We start from the raw sequence: 24443 nt of genomic DNA, 5'->3' as shown, positions 1-24443 counted from the left end.
TTTTCACCTATTTGGGAAAGTTATAGATAAAATAAAAGATAGACATGCATAACAACTATTTTACAGAATTGCAATACTAGACATGGGCACCTGGTCTTATATTAAAGAATTAGGTAGTGTTAGTAAACAGTCAAGTTCTCCCAGTATTTTTGTTAACATCTTATACCCTGTGTTTCATAAGGAGTTGAGGATTTAATTATGGCTGTGCGTTCCCTGAATAGATACTCAGGTTGCTATATGAAAACATCTGCTCATCATTTGTACTTCCTCCTGTGTTGTGTATGTTTTCTCTTTAGGCGTGGACCTAGAAGGAATTCTTCATTTTAGCTCAGTGAGGTGCTTGAAGTGAAATGCTTAAAAAAATCCGTGTGTTTTATAAGTCACTTCTTTAAAAGGTTGTATACTTCAGCAGGACTGCCTCAGTAGCCACCACCCACACATTGCTCTTTGGTGATACTTTCCTTTTCATACATTGTTTCTGACTGCCGGTGGACCCTGAGGGCTGCCTCTTTAGAAGTGTGCTTTTGTGCCAGGAGCCATCCATGTCCTTACAAAGAATTCAATATACATTAATCCAGTGATTGTCAAACTTTTGGTCTCAGAACCCATTCACATTCTTCAGTATTCTTGAGGATCCCACAGAGCTTTTGTGCGTGTGTTTTATCTGTTAGTATTAGAAATTAAAACTGATAAGAATGTAAAATATCTATTAACAATAAGACATTATATAACATAAGTAGCTTATTTTTATGAAAAATAAGTATCTACCAAACCAAAAAAATGCAGTGACGTGAATGGAATTGTTTTATCTTTTTTTTAAATATCTCTTGAATGTCTGGCTCTTAATAGAGACTGCTGAACTTGGAGATCTGTTTTTGCAGTCAGTGTCTTGTGCTGTTACACATCATGTAGCCTCTGATATATCTCATTGCACACTTGTGGCCAAGTGAGAGAGAAAAAGGCAAATAGCGTATTAGTATTATTACGAAAATAGTTTTGACTTCGCATTCCCCTGGGGTTTCTGGGACCACACTTGGAGAACTGTTGAATTAATAAACACTACTGAATCCTTAGATGAATAGAATTCTAAATTCAGAAGTCTTTAGTTATTCAGTCTTTCATAATGTGATCTAACAGGAAAAACAGACCTGTGAATACATTTTAATAGGAAGGAATGACAAAATCTGCATGGCATGTATGCTTGTATGTTTGGAGAGACCACTCTACATAGGAGGTGACCTTTCAGCGAGATTTTAAAGGAAGGGTAAGTGTGACAGAGAGAGAAAAGCATTCTGGAAAAAAGCATTAGGAAGGCATGTTTGATAAGCTGTTGTTGATACTCTATTCAAGTGGGCTTATTTTATTTCTTTCTATTTCAGTTTATGATTACAGGTGGAAATCTGCAGGACAGTAAAGAGGCACTGCATTTGGCACAAACAAATGGTATCCTCATATTGCTTTTACCTCCCAAAAATATGAATTAAGTTATTTTGGAGAAATCTTTCTAAGAACTGCCTCAGGTACAATACAGTGGATTGTGATGGTAGAAACAATAGAAAAATAGACTGATTGCAATGGGACAGTGTTAAGAGGAAAGAATTCAAAGTGCTACTTGGTGTATCAGATGTTTGATTAAACCCTCTCTCTCACTGTACTTGAGGATTATTTTAAGATTTCAGTAACGAGAATTAAGTTCACCACGGTTTAGCCTCACATATTCCTGATGTAGGGTTTTGTTTTTTTTTTTTTTTTTTTTTGGTATGTTGTAATGTATTTAAGATGTGTGTTGCCTAAAAAAAAAAAAAAAAAAGATGTGAGTTGCTTTTCATTTGCACATTTTAAATTTAAACTGAAGGATCATTTATTAAATATTTATCATGCAAACCATTGTTGTAAGGCCCCAGGAATGCAAGTAATAATATATAATACTCATTTTATGTTCATACATCTTACATTTATTTAAAATCTATAAAGTTTTGGAATTGGTTCCTAAGGGAATCCTAGTTAAAGAAAACATCTACTTTATCTGGCATTCATTTTATCTAATTCTTTTTGGTTCTGCTTTTTGGCAAGCATGCTTCTTGTGCTAGATGTTGAAGAGTTAGGCCTTCTGTGTTACTTTTCAAATTACTGATTTACTTATTAAAAGTTATTTTTTATGGAAAGCTTTCAAAAATGCATACTTCTCTTCAGCATCCACTGACATTTTTCCTTAGTGATTAAGATAAAAGTAGTCATCTTCTCAGATGCCTTTGGGGGTATAAAAATATTGTCTTCCATATTTTTTACCCCTAAAGAGATATGCTTTTTTTTTTTTTAAATGAGAGGAGGAGATTTTTTAAGATTTTATTTATTTATTCATGAGACACAGAGAGAGAAAGAGAGTCAGAGATACAGGCAGAGGGAGAAGCAGGCTCCATGCAGGGAACCCGACATGGGACTCGATCCCGGGTCTCCAGGATCAGACCCTGGGCTGAAGGCGGCACTAAACCGCTGAGCCACCCAGGCTGCCCAAGAGATATGCTTTTAAAAGTTCTTGAATCTCACTTGTCAGCCCTCATCACTCATCTTCCTGTACCTGCGTCCTCACTGCTTTAAAACCTCTGCCTCCATGTATGTAAACATCTGTAGAAGAGGCTGAGGATGATCCCCACCCCTCTCATGGGTTCAGGTGCAAGCCACTTCGAAGCTGTTTTTGACTTCACGTTTGTGTTCCATACAATTATAGCTATCAAATAATTGCATGTCTCCAAATAAGTGAACTTTATTTTTTATTAGAAAAACAAATCCCCCTTCCATCTCTTTGAGTCACCCTTTTTAAGGGGAAGAAATCTATCTATCTATATATATATATATAATTACCATATTGAATAGATGAAACAAGACAGTGATGTGAATAGTAAATATAAAAGATATAATTAAGTTATGACATTTCATTCTCCTAAGAGAATTCTCCATTCTACAAGACTCAGTAAATACCAAGCTTTGGAAAGAGTTGAATTAATTCCTTTTACAAATATGTTAAGGCAATTTTCATATTCCTATTTTGCTTTGTTAAGATATTCCAAAAATTATTATATGATTAAGCTTATGTAGTTCTTGTAGTTCAGGTAGTTTACGACTATTGTTAAAAAGTAACCAGTTGAAATTATTTGATCTATCATTTTTGTATATTAAATATATTATGGAAAATATTTTGAAAATAATCCTAAGACATTATTTTGTGCTAGATATGTTTTTCAGTACAGTTGGATGTCATCCTACCAGATGTGATGAATTTGAAAAGAATGACCCTGATCATTATTTAATGGAATTGTTAAACCTTGCTGAAAACAATAAGGGGAAAGTTGTAGCAATAGGAGAGTGTGGACTGGGTAAGTGCCAACCTACTCTGTTAAGAGTGACTTTGAAAGTGATTTGTTCTGTACTAAAGTTAATGAGTACTTATTGGTTCTTTTTTTTTATCTTTTAAAGATTTTGACCGACTACAGTTCTGTCCCAGAGATACTCAGCTCAAGTAAGGAAATTTATTGACTTTAGAAATTATCGCAAAATCTTGAGTAGATTTTTTTTTAATAGCTTTTATCCGTTCAGAATGTAGTTGGATTAAGCATCAGGATTTTTTATTTTTTCCTTTGTATATCAGAAGTTAAATGAAACAAATTCCATGCATACTGGAATTGCATGCATGGAATTCATAAGAGATGGAAACATCCTTCCTAATTGATTAATCATATAATTTAATTTTAATAGTAGAAATAAGGGATGAGTTTTACATGATGGAGACTTTTGTTCTTTGCCTAATGAATGTATTCATGCATGAACCATTCCAATGAAATGATTTAAATTCACTCATGGGGGGCATGATTTAAGAGCAAGGAGTATTAAAGAGAGATTACAGGATCAATCACCAAAGCAGGAAGAACCTGTTTTACTCTTGCTGGGCACTGGATATTGTCAACTAAGAATGTGGGGTCTTTTCATAGGAGTCATGCGGAGAGTGGTGGCTTCCCAGAAAACCCCAAAGTTCATAAACCTTGTAGACTTCCTATAACTCACTGTCTATACCTTTTAGTTGGAGCTCCTGTCAGCATACCAGTGAGTAGTGTTACAGGCCAAAAAGGAAAATTAGGTCATAGACTTAATTTAAGACATGAGCATTTTGTTGCATTTCAAAAACAACATATTATCCAGGAGATAAAACATTAGAATAAATCCTCTTGGAGCTGTTTGGTGACATATGTTAGAATAAATCCTCTTGGAGCTGTTTAGTGACATGATGCTATGTTTTTCAGGGACATTCACATGATTACTAGCAGGTAACCTACCTTGAATATCATTATAGATCAGCTGACTTACCTTAAAAGTTCACATACTCATATTTAAATAGAAAAATAGGGATGCCTAGGTGGCTCACCGGTTGAGCATCTGCCTTTAGCTTAGGGTGTGATCCTGGATTCCCAGGATCAAGTCCCACGTCGGGCTCCCTGTGTGGAGCCTGCTTCTCCCTCTGCTTGTGTGTCTGCCTCTCTCACTCTCTGTGTCTCTCATGAATAAATAAATAAAATAAAAAAAAATAGTTGACTGTTTCTTAGGTTAAGCCCACATATCTTAATTCCTCCATCTTATAGTCTGTTTTTGGCCAAGATGAACCTCTTGAAGCAAACAGGACTGTGTAGGGTGTGACAATCAACGACAGTGGCAGAGTCCCTCAAGATTCCCTGCCCACAGACTTTTATCCAGATGCATTCAAACTGATTCTAAAATGCAACCTAAATATCTTAAACTCATTTTTTTTTATTTAATGTAAACATTGATAGTTCTATTTTACTGCTCTGAGGATATTTCCACCATCACCTTAAGATCAGAACGTAAGGGACGCCTGGGTGGCTCAGTGGTTGAACATCTGCCTTTGGTTCAGATCATGACTCTGAGGTCCTGGGATTGAGTCCTGCATTGGGCTCCCCACAAGGAGCCTGCTTCTCCTACTGCCTATGTCTTTGACTCTTTCTGTGTTTCTCTCATGAATAAAGAAATAAAATCTTAAAGAAAAAAAAGATCAGAACTTAAAACAATATGTATAGCAGGATATAGTTTGCTTGAACACGGATGCCAACTGCCCAGGTATTGATCTGTACTAGAGAGTTTAAACTCCATTCAGTAAATGATTATCAAGTGTCTCCTTAGTGTGATACAAAGAATAGGCTTGGTTCTGATGAGAGGACATAAATAATTAAAATGGGTTGAAAATGCTAACAAGGCGTATGACAATGGGAGGGAAGGACTTTCTGGGGGGAAAAGTTAGGGAAGACTTTTAATAAGGTGAAGGGGGTGTGAGCTAGGCCTCTTCCAGAGTAGATAAAGTTAAGGACAAACTAAAGTATAGTATAAATTTTAAAAAGATGGGTGGCTCAACTTGAGATTTTTAAGTTAAAACATCAAATAAAACATCAAATGATTTAGTAAAAAGCACACTAGTAGAATCCCATTTGGATTGTTGTTACGGAAGCAAATACCCCTTTGCTCCCTCTTTCCCCTAGCATGTGCTCAAAGCATGCAGTTCCTTTCCCGCACACACGGTGCGTAGTACTTGTTAGAGCCTTTCTCACGTTGTCCTAGAAGTACAGCTATGTTACGCCTTCCCATCCCACAGCAGACTAGTGTCTGAGGTCTGCAGAGGCACATACCCAGTCTCAACTCATGTTGTAGTGCCCATAGCACCATGCACAGTACTCTCAGCACGTGGTGGGTACTCCATAAATGTTCACTGAGTTTTAATTTTTTATTTAAAGATTTTATTTATTTACTCTAGAAATAGATGGAGAGTGAGCGAGAGTGTGAGAGACAGAGCCAAGCAGGGGGAGGAGCAGAGAGACAAGGAAGGCAGACCCTGTGCTGAGCACAGAGCCCCACACGGGGCTAGATCCCATGACCCTGAGATCATGACCTGACCCCAAAACAGAGTCAGACACTTAACCAACTGAGCCACCAGGCACCTCGTTCACTGAGTTTTTAATAAGGAGTTTTTAATAAGGTGTTTTTGATTCCTGGAGAGCAGCATGGATAAAAACCCTATAATTCAGCTTTTGCTGTTGGATCTTTTTTTGGAAGAATTTAGATTTTGAGCTGTTGTTTTATACCATCTGGGACAATTAACCAGTGTATGACTTGTTTTTGTTTTTTAAGTAAAAATGCAGTCAGGAAAAAGATGTATGAGAAGAGAAAAATAGTGGTGTGATGGATTAGTAGGCAAGACAGATCTAATGTGCCGTAGACACTGGCTAGAAATACTGTCTGAGATGTAACGTTAAGTAAAGGTGGTTACTAAGTGTGCAGGGTGGTTCTCTTTGGAATCAACAGCTTTGGGTTTGAATCATAACTGCCATTTGGTGGCTGTCTCTTCGTAGACCTCAATTTCTTCATCGTTGAAATGGGGATAATACTGCCTTTCTTAACATTTGTTATGTAAACCCCATAGTAACATGCTTGGCACAAGTAAGTGCTCAATACACTGTGGTTGTGGTGTTATTCTTAGAAATATTTTCATTCTAAAGAAAATACAGGATATACTTTTTCTTTGGGGCTTTTGAAAAGTATTTTTTTAAAGAGCAAAAAAACAAAACATGATAAAGGGAAAAGCCGAATTTTGTTGTGGATAAACATACCCTGTGTTTTCAGTTTCTTTGCCTGATGCTACATTCCCTTTTCTTGTTGCAAGTTTAGAACTCAGTTCACTTCCAAGTGGGAGGAATTTGCTGTGGAACTTTTCTTGGGGCTTTAAAATGTTAATACTGTGCAGGTCTCTGTTTTTGAAAGAAATCTGGCATCAGACAAGATTTCAAACTAATCATTTGGGGACTTAGGGAACCTCAGAGATGAGAGATTGAGGCCATCCCTGTCCTCGGCCAGCCTAGAGGTGGGCTCGTTGCCAGTTAAGCTGCAAGCTGCGCTGCTGGAATACTCTGGGCGTTTTGGAGTGGCCTGGATCCGTATTCCCAACAGTTACTCTGAAGCTGACCTTTTCAAGCCCTTAGTTATTGTTGACCCTAAAATGTTAGAAGCAGTAATATAGTCAGAAGCAAATTGCAGCTTCACTAAAAGGAGAAATCTAACTCAAGCAAACAGTGCTTTTCATATGCGAACTAAGATAAAACACAAAAGAAGCAGAGAAGTCTCTGGATAGGTGCCAGTTCCTACCCTGTAACTTAGGCTGTTTCTAGTTACCATGGTGGGGTTTTTTCTTTAAAGGCAGTAGGTACTTAATGTCAAGTACCAGTTTTCCTCGATTTATGTCCTTAGGAGTAATTGGCCTCCTTAAGACACCTAGCTAGCTTGAGTGCATGGACCTTTCTTTTCTCATATGCAAAATTCTGGAGGCACATTGCTTGAAACATCTGTTATTTTCATAATTTGTACTTTTGCCTGCTGTGAGGGGTAGGCTTATTCCCAAGGTGATCATTAGATTCTATAAATCTGTGGCTCGGTTGTGTGGCTTTGTACATAGAATTTTGTGTGTGAAAGAAATGATCCCAGTAGAGTGGGAAGCATGAAGCAGAGTGTGTGTGTGTGGTGTGTAGCCAGAAGTCAGATACATGGTAAAGTTTACGTAATGACTGGAGCACACTTAATTGCTGACATTTGAATTACTTTAGAGATTATGGAAATAGTGACTTTTCTTTCATGATTTCATTTGTTTCCTACACTGTGAAAACGAAAATTATTTTTCCTTATTCTAGCCTAGCAGACTGTGAAAAGGTGATTTAAAAGCCTAAATATTGTATAATAAAGACAAAGACCACCAACATTATGAAAACTATTTAATAAGTACACTTCTGTTTTTAATTTTAAAGATTTTATTCATTTGAGAGAGCACAAGTTGGGGAGGTGCAGAGAGAGAGAAGTATACTCCCCACTCGGCCTGGAACCCAATGGTGGGGCTCCATGTGAGGCTTCATCACAGGACCCAGAGATCATGACCCAAGCCAAAGGCAGATGCTTAACCTTATCTGAGCCACCCAGACACCTCTGTTTCTAATTTTAAACTTTAGCATTTTCAAGAGTACAAAAGGAAAGGGTACTCCAGGAAAATGATTGTCCTGTACTTCAAGGAGACAAGATAGAGGAATATATAGCAAAAGAATTTAAACACAGGGGATCCCTGGGTGGCTCAGCGGTTTAGCGCCTGCCTTCAGCCCAGGGCGTGATCCTGGAGTCCCGGGATCGAGTCCCACATCAGGTCCCTGCGTGGAGCCTGCTTTTCCATCTGCCTGTGTCTCTGCCTCTCTCTCTCTCTCTCTCTCATGAATAAATACATAAAATCTTAAAAGAGAATTTAAACACAAGGTGTTCCCTAAAATTAAGGTGCCTAGAAGAGGTAAACTCCTATAGGAAAATAAGAAATTTATTATCTAACTTCTGGTTCCATCTTTACTGCATGAACATGAATGAGAATGAGTGAGCACCGCACTGAGAAGACAGGGAACCCCCACTTACCCCCTCCTCCCAGCACTGTTACATCTGGTGCTTGTCATTATGCCGCGGGGCCAGAAAGTCTTCTTTGAAATATCACAACCTATAGTCATTTTGGCTGGGACCTGGAATTAGAGCACTGAATTCTGGTTGCAAGTTTGTCACGTTATGATCTTGGATGAGGTCCTACATCCTCTGACACCAGCTCTTGTCCTATTCTAGGGCTATTTTGTGGGTCAGATGAGATAATGACATGTGACACTTGAAAACCTTTTTTATAAAGTATTCTCCAAACATTCAGGGCTGCCATTTTATCACATAATTTTTCTTTGAAAAATAGTTTTTATGCTATTTATTTAATAAATCCTTGTGTTTAGTGGTAGTAATTTCTTGTATATCAGCACATGGCAAACACTGAGTATAGAGTTTTGCCTGGCCTCTCACTAGAGCGAATTGACTGTGACTGAGGGTGCCCAGCAGCTCTGGGCTAGAGGCCGGTGGTATAATTCTTCTCCTCCAACACATGCTGCAGGGAGGGGATCCCACAAGTGATGGGAAGGTGTCTGCTTTTTTTGCTGGGGTTTGGTGGGAAAGCTAGTTAAAAGGAATTATTTGAAGGAGCAGCTCCCATCACTGTGGACTTACACATTACAGCTCTTTAATTCTAGTGATCCAGCAGTAAAGTGCTACCTAATTTACCCAGCAGTTACAATGGAAAGCTAAGAAACATTTTTTTAAATAATTTTGTAATCCTAGAAAATGAAGTATCCCTTCCAAAGGAGGCTGTGTGTTAGAAAAGCCTTTGGCTAAGCCAGATGTGTTTTAAATGCCTGAGTTCACTACTTCTGTCCTATAATGTCAAGATTGATAAAAGTCCCTTAGAATATTTAACATAATTATTTTTCTCATGCTAAAATAAAATTAACAAGGAGATTTTTTTTTTGGCATTATGCAGATATTTTGAAAAACAGTTTGAACTGGCAGAACAAACAAAATTACCAATGTTTCTTCACTGTCGGAACTCACATGCTGAATTTTTGGGTGAGTTAAAGCTAAAATCTCATTTAGAATTCAAGAATTTTGCAGAAATCAAGCAAGGTATTTGCCAAAAGTTGTTTGTTTTTAATTCACAGATATAATGAAAAGAAACAGAGACCGGTGTGTGGGTGGAGTGGTAAGTAGAAGAGTTGTTTTTAGTAGGTGATGCACAGAAGCTTCCTTGTGACCCAGGTTGGCCTCTGAAGTAATCCATATATCAGCAGTAAATATTCTTACCCCTCTTATTGGAGGACAGACTTTTACTATAGGATCTGTGGGCCAGATGTGATACCGATGTAAATCACACTGATTTAATTACATTTATTTTGTTGAAAGTAGAAGAATGATAAAGACTTTGTTTTACTCCTACATTCTAGTAGGGTGAGTGATAACTTTTTCTCTGCCTCTTCCATCAGACATTCTACAATGTCTTTCAGTTGAAATTCCAAGCAAAATATAAACTAATTTTAATAAAGTATTTTAATATTCACTTCAGGTTTGCCTTCTTCATTTCTTGCCAACTGTATTCATTTACTATTATCACTCTGATTAGAGACATTCCTTTCTGTAATTTGCTTCTACTTCTGTGTGGTCATTTCAGTCAGTTCCCATAAATAATATCTGCCTCCCACTTAGCTTAGGCATCCAAAGCAGTGTTTCTTAAATCGTTTTTGGATCATGGGTTCTTCTGAAAATTTGCCTCAGAAAAATGCTCAGAGGCACAAATTTTCACCTGTAATTTTAGGAGCGACTCACTCGTCTCTAGCAGGAAAGCTATAAAGGCATATAAACAGTCATACTAAGTCCAACTAAGTTAAGTGGAAGTGCCCTGAGCACTTACTGTATACCCACAGTGCTTTGCTTTTATAGCTTTTTCTCTGTTCAGTTCGTAGCCTCTGCTTTATGTCTCACAGACTGTTAGTGATAATGTTTTCTGCATTGCAGCGTACGTTTTTATCTACTGTTTACTGCCCTGCAGTTTATGCTTTAGGAACTGTACTTGGGAACTGAGAGAGGCTTAGAGGCTTTCATTAATGCCCTTGGGATTAATGGTTCTACCTCTTAGCCCATTTGCTGTATTTCTAAATTAAAATTTACTTAACAGCAACAAATCCAACCTAAACATTTGACTTTTATCAAAAAAAGATATTGCCAAGGGGTGCCTGGCTGCCTCAGTCAGTAGAACGTGTGACTCTTGACCTTGGGGTTGTAAGTTCAAGCCCCACACTGGCTGTAGGATTACTTTAAAAAATCTTAGAAAGAGAGAGAGAGATCACCAAATAAAACTAATTTCCTGAAATGGTTTATGAAGAGTCTTATTTAAAATTATTTTGATGGATGATATATTTTCTAGTCAGCTGGAAATGCTAAGGGGAAGAATAAACCTTTCTGGGCAGCTGTGTAACAGTTTTATTTTTGAGAAGCATGTTACTCATAGTGGATTCAGACTCTGGGTGCTGTATGAATATATTAATGACATCACTTGTTAGGTGTGTGTGTTTATATATTTATTTTTAAAAAGGTTTAGGGCAGCCCGGGTGGCTCAGTGGTTTAGTGCCACCTTTGGCCTGGGGTGATCCTGGCTACCCGGGATCGAGTCCCACGTCGGGTTCCCTGCATGGAGCCTGCTTCTCCCTCTGCCTGTGTCTCTGTCTCTCTCTCTGTGTGTGTGTGTCTGTCATGAATAAATAAATAAAATCTTTAAAAAAAAAAAGATTTATTTGAGAGAAATTGCATACACGCATGAGCAGGGGAAGGGCCGAGGGAGAGAGGAGAGAGAGAATCCCAAGCCAATTCCATACCGAGCCCCACATGGGGTTCAATCCCACAACCCATGAGATCACAACCTGAGTTGAAACCAAGAGTTGGATGTGTAACTGACTGAGCCACCCAGGTGCCCCACTTATTAGGTGTATTTAAAGAAGTGTTGTTACTGTTTTGATTACATAAATATATCTAACGTGTGAAAAACTATGCTTTAATCCCTATATATTTGAAGGAGAACAACACCATTTCATTCCTTTTTGCCTACTGAGATAATTATTACTGTGTAATAATTCACATTTTTTAGTGAGATTCTTAGAACTCTTTATAGGTCTTAAAACTTGTCCCTTAAGTCATCTGTCTTCTAGAAAAAAGTATTCCATAACATAAAAATTGAACATTTTAAGATACATTGTACATGGGTTTTTTTTTTTTTAAGATTTTATTTATTTATTCATGAGAGAGACACAGAGGCAGAGACACAGGCAGAGGGAAAAGCAGGCTGCCTGTGCGGAGCCCGATGTGGGACCTGATCCCCACACCTGGGATCACGCCCTGAGCTAAAGGCAGACGCTCAACTGCTGAGCCATCCAGACATCTCCATTTTACATGGTTTTATAACATTTTAAACTTTTCTTTTCCCATGCTTTTGCCTGAGAATGTGGCTCCCACTTCCAGTCCCCTTTCCTGGACGTACTGCAGTAATGCTGGTGCAGAGCCATCAGCACAGCCACAGAGAGAAAGTCTAGGCAGCCATCTCCCCTCTTGCCTCATACCATTGGAGATGCCCTATTTTAATTGTGAGATTGGATTTGAAAAATAAAGATTGTAGGGGCCACCACATTTAAAGCCCTCTGGTCCAAAAAAACCCTAATGCATATATACTTTTCCTTAGAAAGTCTTATTAGTGTTATTTAGGATTTTGAAGAAAGTAATTACTAAATAAAATTATACCTGTATGTCCTTAGGTGCATTCATTTGATGGTACGAAGGAAGCAGCAGCTGCCTTGATTGACTTGGATCTCTATATAGGATTTAATGGTTGGTAGGTCCTTAAGTTTGTTTTATATTAAGTAGATTCCTTGTTTTACAGTGAATTGCAGATAAAGATTTAAATGTATTTATTTATCAAATTGATCTTGGCCTGCAAATTTCAATAAGTATGTAAGAAATTATACAATATTACTCTTGCAAGTTAAAACTTGGAAGTTACAGGGCTCGGTAGAGCATGTGACTCTTAATCTTGGTTGGGGTGGTGAGTTCAAGCCTCACTTTGGGCATACAGCGTACTTAAACAAAAAAACAAAAAAAACCTTGCAAGTTATAAGCTATTAACCCTGTATCGCAGTTATGGAAAACAATTTTGTATTGAGATCAGGAGCTAGCTTTCTCTAGCAATGCAAATTATTCTCAGGTCATTTTATCCCTTTAAAACATACATGTTCTTAGCATTGTGTACGCATATACACAAGTGATATCCGACTAGGGGGCAAGTCCTACTATGACATAATCATTTTATAGATCTCTCTAGGCCACAAGAAACTGAGGCTCACAGAGGTTAAGAAATGGGTATAAAGTAACTCACAGTGTGAGAACCAGTGTCCTCTGGCTCCACGCTCACTGACCTTTCTGCTGTTACACCACACCAAACCTTGTAAACCCAGTAATAGTTAGCTAGCACAGCTGGGTCCCTGGGCTTTCCCTCTGCAGTGTTTTATTTCTTTAAAAACTACTGCTTAGCTGACTATATTATTTTTAGTAAAATATCACCTCAGGAAAATAGAACCATGAAATTATTTGTTACAGAGTTCAGACTTATTTATATGTCCTAAATGCTGCTTCTATATCTTAATAATTTATAAACCACTATGGATACATGAATAATAGATTAAAAAGTAGTTCTAAAAAAACCTGTAACCACAGTCTCCTCACCATGCCCTCTACCTGTAAGTCAGCTTTTCCAGAGACCCCCCCCACTTGCTTTTTATCGTCATATAATCTAAGTATTACATCTGTGCAGTTCTCTTAATTCACCCTGTTTCCGTTCAGGTGTGTGAGCATCTTACTTCTCACAAGCAGCACTGCCCTGCCACCTGCAGCCTTTCCTCCACAGGCTTGTCTGTGTACGGAGTTCAGAATTTTAGGTTGTATGCATCTTTATTGTGTCCATTATTATGTCTGAAAATATTGTTTACCTCTGAACTGTCAGATACACCACTTTATTTCCCTAGAGCAACTTTCCTCGTGTTTATTTACTTGGTTTTCTTCAAAGCTTGAAGCCTTCTCACACTTTCCAACCATTGTGAAAAATGCCTTTCTCTGTTTTTCCGTATGAGGAAAACTGCCTAGATAATCTGGTTGTCTAGATGACCTGTCCAGTTCCTAACCCTTCCATCTTCATTTTGGATCAGTGTCTACTCGGCGATGGAAGTCTTATTTAGATCCCGTGTAGTCAGTTTTGTTTTGCTAGAACATGTTTCAAATGAATTTATTCTGCTCTTGAAAGCTTGCCTGCATAGTTAATGAAAGAAAAACAGAAACCTTTCCACTTGTATTTTTCCTGGGCATAAAATTCTAGACTAGAAGTAATTTTCATGAGACTTTATAGGGCTCCATTTCTAGGCTAAATGTCAGTAAGTCAGTGGCTATTCTGATTCCTAGTCTTTATCCTCTGACCTACTGTTTTCTCCTGGTGGAATATTTTAGTTCTTTACCTCTGGTATTATCATACTTCACAAAGGCATTTTGATGCCTTTGTCATTCAGAGTTTGTGCACTCTATACTGGCCCATTCCAGCTAGAAGTTCATCTCTGTCAGTCCTGTTTTTTTTTTTTTTTTTCTCTGTTCTTCCTTTGGACCTCCCAGGCTCATACTGTGATCTTGTAATTTCTCTCTCTCTTTCCCCCCCTTCTTTCAAAAATATTTTTCAGCTTTTTAATAAAACTTCCAGCTTCTGGTTTTAATCTCTGAAAGTTCTTTTTTCCCCAATGGTTATCTGGTTTGACAGATACAGATAGATCTTCTTCTCTCTCTAAAGATATGAATTATAAAGTTATTTTTTGTTTGCCATATAATGCTTTTATTTCCTCTGAGTTTCTTTTCTTCTTTGTTTTAGTCTCTGTCATGACTTTCTTTAAATGTCAGGCAATTCTTATTGCCTTCAGGATCCTTCAGAGAGGGATCCTCTGATTTCTGCTGGAAAAACAGGGTGGAGATTCATAAATGTACCTGTGTTCTGGAGCAGAATAAGTTTGGAGAGGACCTCATCGACCAGTCAGCATTTGGGCTGTTTGCAGCCCCGTGCTTCACCCCTGCACTCCTCTGCACTCCTCGTTCTCCTGTCCAGTCTTTGATTTAGCTTCTCCAGAGACCGTACACACACCCCTCTCCCCCCTTCTCTCTCTCAGGCCAGGGTTAGGAAGCAGAAATAGTCATTTCTGCACCAGTTCCCTGAAAAGTAATTGAGTGTTTTGTCTTTTCTGTTCCCCACTTTTTAAAGCAGCCCTCACTCAGTCCCTTGCCTTATCACAACCTAAGTACCTAGATCTTTCATTTCCTAGAACTTCTTGGGTGAGTTGGTTTGCTTGTCTTCAGTCTTTCCTTGCAGGCACATGGCACATAAGTCACTTAGCACATAAACAGAGATCATTTATCATTTTACTGTCTATTTTCTGCTTTATAGTTTTGTTACTAAGAGAAATATCTCCTAGTTTCACCAAAAAATGTTTCTGGTTTTGTTTTATTTTGTTTTTTTAATTTTGAAATGATTTTTAAGACAAGATGATAGGGGTGCCTGGGTGGCTCAGTCAGTTGAGCGTCTGTTGATTCAGCCTAGATCATGGTCTCAGGGTTGTGGGATTGGACACTGTTGGGCTCCATGCTCACAGCGGAGTCTGCCTGAGATTCTCTCTCTCTCCTTCTGTCCCTCTCCTGGCTTGCACTTTAAATAAAATATTAAAAAAAAAAAAAAAAAAAGAGGGTAGAAGGCCTTTATTTCATCAACTTGAAATATACATCTTAAAAGATTTCTGTATGACCTTGAATTTATAAGGATATGGCTTTAAGTTAATGACATGAGGGTTTTTTTTTCCTATATTAACTCAGTTAATGTTTAATCAGTTAATATCTCTATTCTTATTCTGAAATTCAATGTATTATAGTCTTAATCTGACTCTCAGTTATAGTAATTGAGTCTATACTGTGACATAAAGTCTGGTTTCTAAGGATTGAATTATAACATTTTCCTCCAAGAAAATGGGACAGTTTCAGATTTGACTACAGAATCCTGTAGCTGCTTGCCCTTAAATGGGAAACCTTATTAAAGATATAATTGGCTTTGATTTAAAAATATTTCTTCTGGTAGTGTATATTTCTGTATTTAGATCACTTTTTACAATCATGGAATATAGGTAGTAAAAGACTAAGTCAGGCATGATTTCTTTTCAAGAGATTAAAATATGCAATTATAATAATTTATTAATTTATTTTATAAATTAATAATTTATAACTGGAAGTTATAAATTTAGTACATATATCAAGCCGATCATTTTGAAAATACTCATATTGATCAACTGTTAAGCTAGCTGAAAATAAGTTTTGTTTTTTTCTAGAGAACACTAATAAAAAGGCTGGTATTTATGGCAAACTAGACACACATTTCCCTTTCAAACCTGTCCTAAAATCATTCTAAAGTAAAATCCTACATATTCAAAATGGAAAACCAGTAAGAGCGAAGAAACAAGACTGGACTTTCTGTAATAGACAACTTAGACTAAAGGGCCCCAGAGGAGACGGGAGCAAAATATAGCAGGCAAAATCTCAGAGAGGCTTTGGGTTTTAGAATTAGTGATAAATAGGACCAAATTGTGACTGAAGGCCTTCTAGAGAAAGATATATCACTCCTTATAGTGGTTGCCTTGCAGCAAGCATTTCTACTCAAAGAGAAAAATCTTTTCTCAAGAAAATGGAACAAACCTAACTAAGAGCCAAGACCTGGAATTCTTATGCTGATCCCAGAGGAAAGCCTTTAGAGAAGCAAAAGCCTTGCAGCTCCCTCCCTTTTCATTCTTAAATGAAATTACAGATCTGTATGCCCATTCCTGGCCTATCCCACAAGGAACTTACCCACTCAGAGAACTGGCAGTAAAACAGTCTTCTGTTTTCACAGAAGCAGAGGGAACACAACACTGGCAACTCAAGTCTTCTTAAGTATAAATTGGTAATTAAGGACCACTAGATAAATGAGATGAATCAACAGAAGGAAAAAGACCAAGATAAGCAGAAAAGTTAACACCAGAGGAAACAATTTAGGGAAAGAACTAAAGAGACCTGATATAGTAAAGGTTAAGATGTTAAGTTCATAAAATATGAACAGACTATTACAAGAAAAAGAACATAAAACTAAGAGTTCCTTAATGATTAGAAATGAATGTCTGTATTAATACCACCATTGGAGAAAGTGAGGGAATCAACACATTCAACAGCAAGATACATATTTTTGCCCTCTACCAACTACCATTGGGTACCTAATAGTAGACATAGGAACTTTTTATACCAGTATTCTAGTAAATAAAGGGCTGATAGAATTCTATCAACATTCTGCAGATTCTGGTGAATTAAGAGGCCTAAGCACTGGGCATCCATGGCTGCCTCCTATCAGAAAATTAAAGTCTTGCCAAAAAAGGAAAAAATCCAACCTGAATCTGGTCAGGATTCTAGATGGTACTCTAGATACCCTGTGAGAAATACAGAGGACAGAATTTTTCTTCATGTTGACAAGACCAGGGAATATAGTGGAGTAGGAGGATCCGACTTCCTCCCACAGACACGCTCAGGCAACAATTGCAAGTAACGCAACTCATTTCAGAAAATGACCTAAGTAGCAGAACAGCTCTTCCACACTACAAAGTAAAAGCCACACTGAGAAGGGTGAGGAGGAGCAGAGACATGGTGGGCAACCACAAGTGTGGAGTGGTAACTCACAACCAGGAGCGATATCACAGGTGTAGAGGTCCTCCCTGAGGAGTGAGGGGATCAAGCCCCCGCATCAGGTGTCTCCTGCACCTCAATGGCCCTGGGGATCTGCACCAGGAAGACAAGTCCCTGTAACAGCTGGCTCTGATAACCAGCAGGGCTTTACTCCAGCAGAGCCAGGGTGCTAGAAGAAACTGTGACTCTACTCTTAAAGGGGCAGCACACTATATCACTCACTCCAATGTCCTGCAGAGGCAGCAGTTTGAAAAGTGTCAGGGGTATACAAGAAGGAGATTTATTGGCTAATTTTAGAGTGTGTGCTGGAGGGGCAGGGATTTGTTGAAAATTTCTCCAGGACTAGGAGTGCTAGCAGGTGCCATCTTTTGCTTTTCTCAAGCCTCGCTGGCCTGGTGCTAACAAGGGCCAATTCTGACACTGTCCAACCATCTTGATAGCACAGCTCACTCTGCCCTGGCATTCCGTGTTGGACCCACCTCACCCAACCTGCCAGATCAGGCAAGTGTCCTTCCAAAATGGCTCCTGCCCAGCACACCCAGTAGTCACCTTGTGTGGGACTGGTGAATCCACAAAGCAGCTACTTCTCTACCAGATCTCCTGGGCAGCTCCAGCTAGGAACATGTCCTAGTCCCACCCTGCATCCCTGCAGTGACTTCAAGAAGGTTTTGCAGCCAACTGGGCTTGGGACCATGCTCATGGATTGGAAGTCCTGCCTACCAGCACACTCACGGCAGTTGCAACACAGTTACAACAGGAGGGCATAGACAGTCCACATTGGACACATCCCTGGTGACCATGGGGTATTATGCTACTTAGCCCCACAGGACACCTTTTACACAGGCCACCACATACAAGGCCAGGAGATGTAAGTGATATAATACAAAGAAAAAAAATACAAAATGAAAAGACAGAGGAATTTATTCCATGTGAAAGAACAGGACAAAATCCCACAAAAGAACTAAACAAAACCAAGACAATCTAAATTATGAGTACAGTCATAAGTGCTCAGGGAACTTGAAAGGAGTAGATGAAATCAGTAAAAGAAAATATAAAAAGAACCAATTAGAGATAAAGAATACAATAACTGAAGTGAAAAATAACAGAGGATACAGCAGAACAGATCAGTGACCTGGGTGATGGTGTAGTAGAAACCATCTAAGCTGAAAAGGAATTTTTTAAAATGAAGTTAAGAGACCTCTAGGACAGCATCAGTTGCACTAACACATTATAGGAGTCGCAGAAGGAGAAGAGAGGGGCAGAAAATCTGAAGAAACAGCTGAAAATTTTCCTAACCTGGGGAAAGAAATATGTGTCCAGGAAACACACACAGCCCCAAACAAGATGAAGTCCACACCAAAGCATGTAATCACAAAAAGGTTAAAAATTAAAGAATCTTTAAAGCAGTAAGAGAAAAGCAACTATAATTACATACAAGGGAAACCCCCTTAATGCTATCAGCTGATTTTTTAGCTAAAACTTTGCAACCAGAAGGCAGTAGTGTGATACATTCAAAGTGCTGGAAGGAAAAAGCCTATAACCAAGAATACTATGCCCTGCAAGGTTATCGTTTAGCATTCACAGAGAGAGAGGGTTTCTCAGACATAACTTGAGAGTTCATCACCACTAAAGTGTTTTTACAAGAAATGTTAAATGTACTTTTTTAAAAAAATATTTATTCATGAGAGAGACAGAGGTAGAGACATAGGCAGAGGGAGAAGCAGGCTCCCTAAGGGGAGCCCGATGTGGGACCCTATCCCTTAATTCCAGGATCAGGCCCTAAGCTGAAAGCAGAGCTAACCACTGAGCCATTCAGGAATCCCCTTAAACATACTTCTTTAAGCAGATTAAAAAAAAAAAAAAGGCTAACTAGGGGTGCCTGGGTGACTCAGTTGGCTAGATGTCTGCCTTCAGCTCAGGGTAATGGTCCCACAGTCCTGGGATTGAGCCCCACGTTGGGCAGGAGCCTGCTTCTCCCATCTCCCTGCTCGTGCTCACTGTCATTCTCTTTCTCTCTCAAATAAGTAAATAAAAATTTTTAAAAAGGAAAAGGTTGATTAGAAGAAATTCATAAAATATTTCTCTGGTAAAAGCAAACATAGTAAAGATAGAACAATCACTGGTAAAACTAGTATGAAGGTTAAACAGTAAAATCAATTATCTCTAACAATTACACAAAAAGATATAAAATATGACACTATGTACATAAACTTGAAAAGGAGGGAATAAAAAGGTAGTCCTTTCAGAATATGTTCAAACATTAACATCAACTGAAAATAGACTGCTATATATGTAGAATGTTGTATATGTACCTCACGGTAACCACAAACTGAAAACCTGTAATAGATACACAAAAACTAAAGAGAAAGAAATCTAAGCATGACACTAAAGAAAGCCATCAAACCAGAGGGAGGAGAACAAGAGAAAAAAGAACTACAAAAACAACTAGAAAACAATTAACAAAATGGTAATAAGCATATACCTACCAATAATTACTTTAAACATTAATAGATTAAATACTCCAATCAAAAAGCATAAGATGATTGGATTTAAAAAAAACAAAACTTTTATATGCTGTGTACAAGAGACTTATTTCAGGCCTAAAGACACGCAGACTGAAAGTGAAAGGAGGAAAATGATATTCCATGTAAACAGAAGCAGCAGCAACCACAAAAAGCTACAGTAGCAATACTTAAATGATACAGTCTTTGTTTTAAAGTATTTGGAGGGGATCCCTGGGTGGCTCGCAGGTTGGGTAGATGTCTGCCTTGGACCCAGGGCGTCATCCTGGAGACCTGGGATTGAGTCCCACGTTGGGCTCCCTGCTTGGAGCCTGCTTCTCCCTCCGCCTGTGTCTCTGCCTCCCTCTGTGTGTGTCTCTCTTGAATAAATAGAATCTTTTAAAAAATAAATAAAAAATATATTGTAATAAGACAAGGGCATTGCATAATGATAAAGGGGTCCAACAAGAGGATATAATAGTTGCAAATATCTACACCCAACATAACATCTAAATAAAGCAATTTATTAACAGACATTAAAGGGAGATATTGATAGTTGAATCAATTTATTATATATTATATATATATTATATCAAATATATTATAGTGGAGGATTTTAACACCCCACTTGCATCAATGGATAGACTATTCAAACAGAAATGCAATAAGGAAATGGATTTTGAATGACATATTAGACCAGATGCACTTGATATACAGAACACTACATCCAAAAACAATAGATTCAATGGCACATGAAACATTCTGTTCTCCAGGACAGCTCACATGTGAGGCCACCAGACAAGTCTCTGTAAACATAAGAAAACTGAAATCCGATCAAGCATCTTTTTTTTTTTTTAAACATTTTATTTATTTATGATAGACATAGAGAGAGACAGAGACACAGGCAGAGGGAGAGGCAGGCTCCATGCCAGGAGCCCGACATGGGACTCGATCCCCGGAATCCAGGATCGCGCCCTGGGCCAAAGACAGGCGCCAAACCGCTGAGCCACCCAGGGATCCCCTCTTTTCTGACTATAACAGTATGAAACTAGCAATCAATTACAGAGGGATGCCTGGCTGGCTTAGTTGGTGGAGCATGTGACTCGATCTCAGAATGGTGAGTTCAAGTGTAGAGATTACTTAAAAAAATAAAATATTTTTAAAAAATCAATTACAGTAAAAACACTGAAAAAAACAACATGGAGGCTAAACACTGAAGAACCAGTGGATTCAGGAAATAAAAAAAAAATACCTTGAGACAAATGAAAACACAACAGTTCAAAATATTTAGAATGTAGCAAAAGCAGTTCTAAAAGGGAAGTTTGGAGCAATACAGGCCTACCTCAAGAAACAAAAATCTTAATCTAACCTTACACCTAAAGAAGCCAGAAAAAGAACAAAGTCAAGAATTAGAAGGCAGATAATAAAGAACAGAACAGAAATAAGTGAAATACAGACATGAGAAATGAGAAAAAACAAATAACTAATGAAACTAGAGCTGGTTCTTTAAAAAAATAAGCAAAATAGATAAACCTATATAGCCATTTACTAAAAAAACAAAAGACTCAATCAGAAATGAAGAGAAATAACACCACAAAATACAACGGACTATAAGAGACTACTATGAAAAATTATACACCAACAAATTGAACAACCTAGAAGAAATGGATAAATTCCTAGGAAAACACAATCTTCCAAGAAAGAATCAGGAAGAAACAAAATTTGAACAGACTGATCACTAGTAATGAAATTGAACTGGTGATTAAAAAAAAAAAAAAGTCTGGAAGCAGATGGCTTTATAGGTGAATTCTACCAAATATTTAAAGAAGTGTTAATACCTCTTCTCCCCAAGCTACTCAAAAAATTGAAGAGGAAGGAATGCTTCCAAAATCATTCTATGAAACCAGAACCAGGCAAAGGCACTACAAAATAGAAAATTTACAGGGAAATATCCTGCATAAACATATAAAACATTTCTCAACAAAGTATCCTCAAACTGAATTCAACAATCCATTAAAATAAGGATCATTCACTGTGACCAAGTGGGACTTGTTCCAGGCATGCAAAAATGGTTATGTCTGCAAATTGAACCAGCACACTAACAAAATGAAAGATAAAAATATGATCTCAGTAGATGCAGAAAAAGCATCAACATCAACTCATGATAGAAACTCTCAACATATTAAGTGGGTATTGAGGGAACATACCTCAATATAATAAAGACCATATATGACAAACCCACAGCTAACATCATCATCAGTGGTGAAAAGCTGAAAGAGATGTCCACTCTTGCCACTTATATTCAACATAGTACTGGAAATCCTAGCCACAGCAATCAGATAAGAAAAAAGGCACCCAGATTGGCATGGAAGAAGTAAAACTGTCATCATTTGCAGGTGACATTGTATTTTTAGAAAGTCCTAAAGACTCCATCATAAAACTGTTAGAATAAACGTATTCAGTAAAGCTGCGGAAAGTTAATATACAAAAATCAGGTAGGTCTCTAGTAAAATGAGCTAGCAGAAATTAAGAAAACAATCCCATTGACAACTGTGTCAAAAAGATAAAAATACCTAGTAATAAATGTAACCAAAGAAATTAAAGACCTATACTCTGAAAACTGTAAGATACTGATGAAAGAAACTGAAAATGACACAAATAAATGTAAAGATATACCATGCTCATGGATTGGAAGAATATTGTTAAAATGTCCATTCATCCTTTTTTTTTTTATGTCCATTCATCCTAAAGCAATCCACAGATTCAATGCAATCCCTATAAAAACACCTATAGTATTTTTCACAGAACTAAAATTCTAAAATGTGCACGGGACCACAGAACACCCTGAAGAGCTAGCGCAATCTTGAAAAACAAAGCTATAGTACTCAAAACAGTATGGTACTGGCACAAGTATTTATGCAATCAAACCTTTCAATTTTAGAAGCTTGATTAAGCCTAAGCACTTGAAAATGGAATGTCAGAGTATGTGGTAACTAAGGAGGTCTAATTATAAATATTTTATTAAGTAGTCTTTAATGAAGTATCTCAGAGTTTCAAAAACCTCAGAATTTTTTTTACACAGTATCATCTGTATAATGGCTTAATTCTACAATACTTTTCAAATAAAGTACACTCAGTGTGGAGCCTACTTATAAATGAGCAAAAAACAAAAAAAAAAAAACAATGAACTCAGAAATATGGAGAACAAACTGGTGGCTCTTTTAAGGGAATTTAAGAGGTACAAATTCCAGTTACAAATTAGTCATGTGGCTGCAAAGTACAATATAGAGAATATAGTCAATAATACTGTAAGTTTGGTGACAGATGGTTACACTTATTGATGGCCATTTTGTAATGTAAACGAATATCAAATCTCTGGTTTACACCTATAACTAATAGAATATTGTATGTCCACTATACTTCTATTAAAAAAAACATCTGGGAGCCTACCAAACTGTATGGTACTGACACAAAAACATACACAAAGATCAGTGGAACAGAATACAGAGCCCAGATACAAATCCAGGTGAACACAGATGAAATCAAGACTGGGAAACTCTTCAGGGCAAACAACTGGGTTTCTTCAACAAATTTTAAGTAGAAAAAGCTGCATAAAAACTTAATAGGTTAAGAGATTTAGAACACTGACCAGTTGCAAGGTGCAGCCTTCATTTGGATCCTGAGTCAAACAAACTTAAGAATGTATGACATTGAGACCATTTGAATAGTGGATATATTATGATAAAAGAGTTGGGTTTTCTTAGACGTGATAATAGTATTGTGGTTCCATTTAAAAAAAAAAAACCTCATGCTTAGAGATACATGCTGACATATTTTCTGAAATAAATGCTAAAGTGTTGAAACTACATTTTAAATTTCCTTCAAAATAATATGGAAAGATTTGGGGTGAGTGGATGGGATAGTATAGGCCAGGAGTTGATAATAGATGGGGGCCAGGTAATGAATACATGGGGGTTCTGTATTCCAGTCTTACATACATTTTAACCTTTCCACAGTAAAAAGTTATATATATGCTAAAAATAAAGATGTAGCATAAAGACAGTATTTAATCATCATCACATTATATAGCAAGCCATCCTAAAACTCACTGGCATATTATAGGAAGCATTTTTTTTCATACTCCTAGGTCTTTGGATCAGCTGGGGGTTGACTGATAGAGGCAGATCTCTCTGCCACAGGCACATGTTGAATACAAATCTGAGCTGTGTTTTCATTCTGGGTGCCCAGGCTGAAATGGCAGTGGCTATTTAGATCGTGCTACTCTCAGATCACAAAAGTGCCATCAAAATAAAAAAAAAAATGTGCATTTCAAACCTTTGGCCATGTCATCTGGTCAAAGCAAGTCTTGAGGCCGTGGCCAGAGTCAACCTTTTCCTCCTCCTTACTAAGAAACAATGGCAACGGTGCAGATACATTCCTATTAAAGGAAAGTGAAGAATTGGGACGAGTAATCCATCTAGTCTGTCTCAGGATCTGAAAATGAAAGTTAAGGAAATGAAAGTTAATTTCCCAGAAAAGGATGAAAGAAACAGGAGCTTAACAGACCATTTCAGGATTTATAAAACTAATACAAGTCCCAAAAAGAGAGGAGAGAGAAAAGGAGGAAATTCCTTTTTCCCAGAGTTGGGGGGAGGGGTCTAAACTGGAAGACCTCCTAACACA

General features: G+C 37.7%; 1 protein-coding gene across 15 annotated transcripts in view; it reads left to right on the top strand.

Annotated features, from left to right (window-relative positions):
* Nucleotides 1-24443, top strand: part of TATDN1 (TatD DNase domain containing 1) — a 51285-nt gene that overhangs the window by 21387 nt on the left and 5455 nt on the right. For 10 of the 15 annotated variants that reach the window (XR_008662969.1, XM_055314034.1, XM_055314027.1 and 7 more), the window contains 6 exons: nt 1380-1443; nt 3231-3374; nt 3475-3517; nt 9425-9510; nt 9603-9643; nt 12240-12316. Coding sequence is in view for 14 of the 15 variants with exons in the window: in XM_055314034.1 (XP_055170009.1) it covers nt 1380-1443; nt 3231-3374; nt 3475-3517; nt 9425-9510; nt 9603-9643; nt 12240-12316 (455 nt within the window). In the remaining variant the exon portion in view is untranslated. Of the gene's footprint in view, nt 1-1137; nt 1265-1379; nt 1521-3230; nt 3375-3474; nt 3518-9424; nt 9511-9602; nt 9644-12239; nt 12317-24443 lie in introns of all 15 variants that reach the window. The other 5 variants (XM_055314038.1, XM_055314033.1, XM_055314035.1 and 2 more) reach the window with 4 other exon arrangements.

Source organism: Nyctereutes procyonoides, unplaced genomic scaffold (genome assembly GCF_905146905.1).
Source record: "Nyctereutes procyonoides isolate TBG_1078 unplaced genomic scaffold, NYPRO_anot_genome, whole genome shotgun sequence".
Lineage (NCBI taxonomy): Eukaryota > Metazoa > Chordata > Mammalia > Carnivora > Canidae > Nyctereutes > Nyctereutes procyonoides.
Note: the sequence above shows the minus strand (reverse complement) of the source record. Positions and strands in the feature narration are given on the sequence as shown.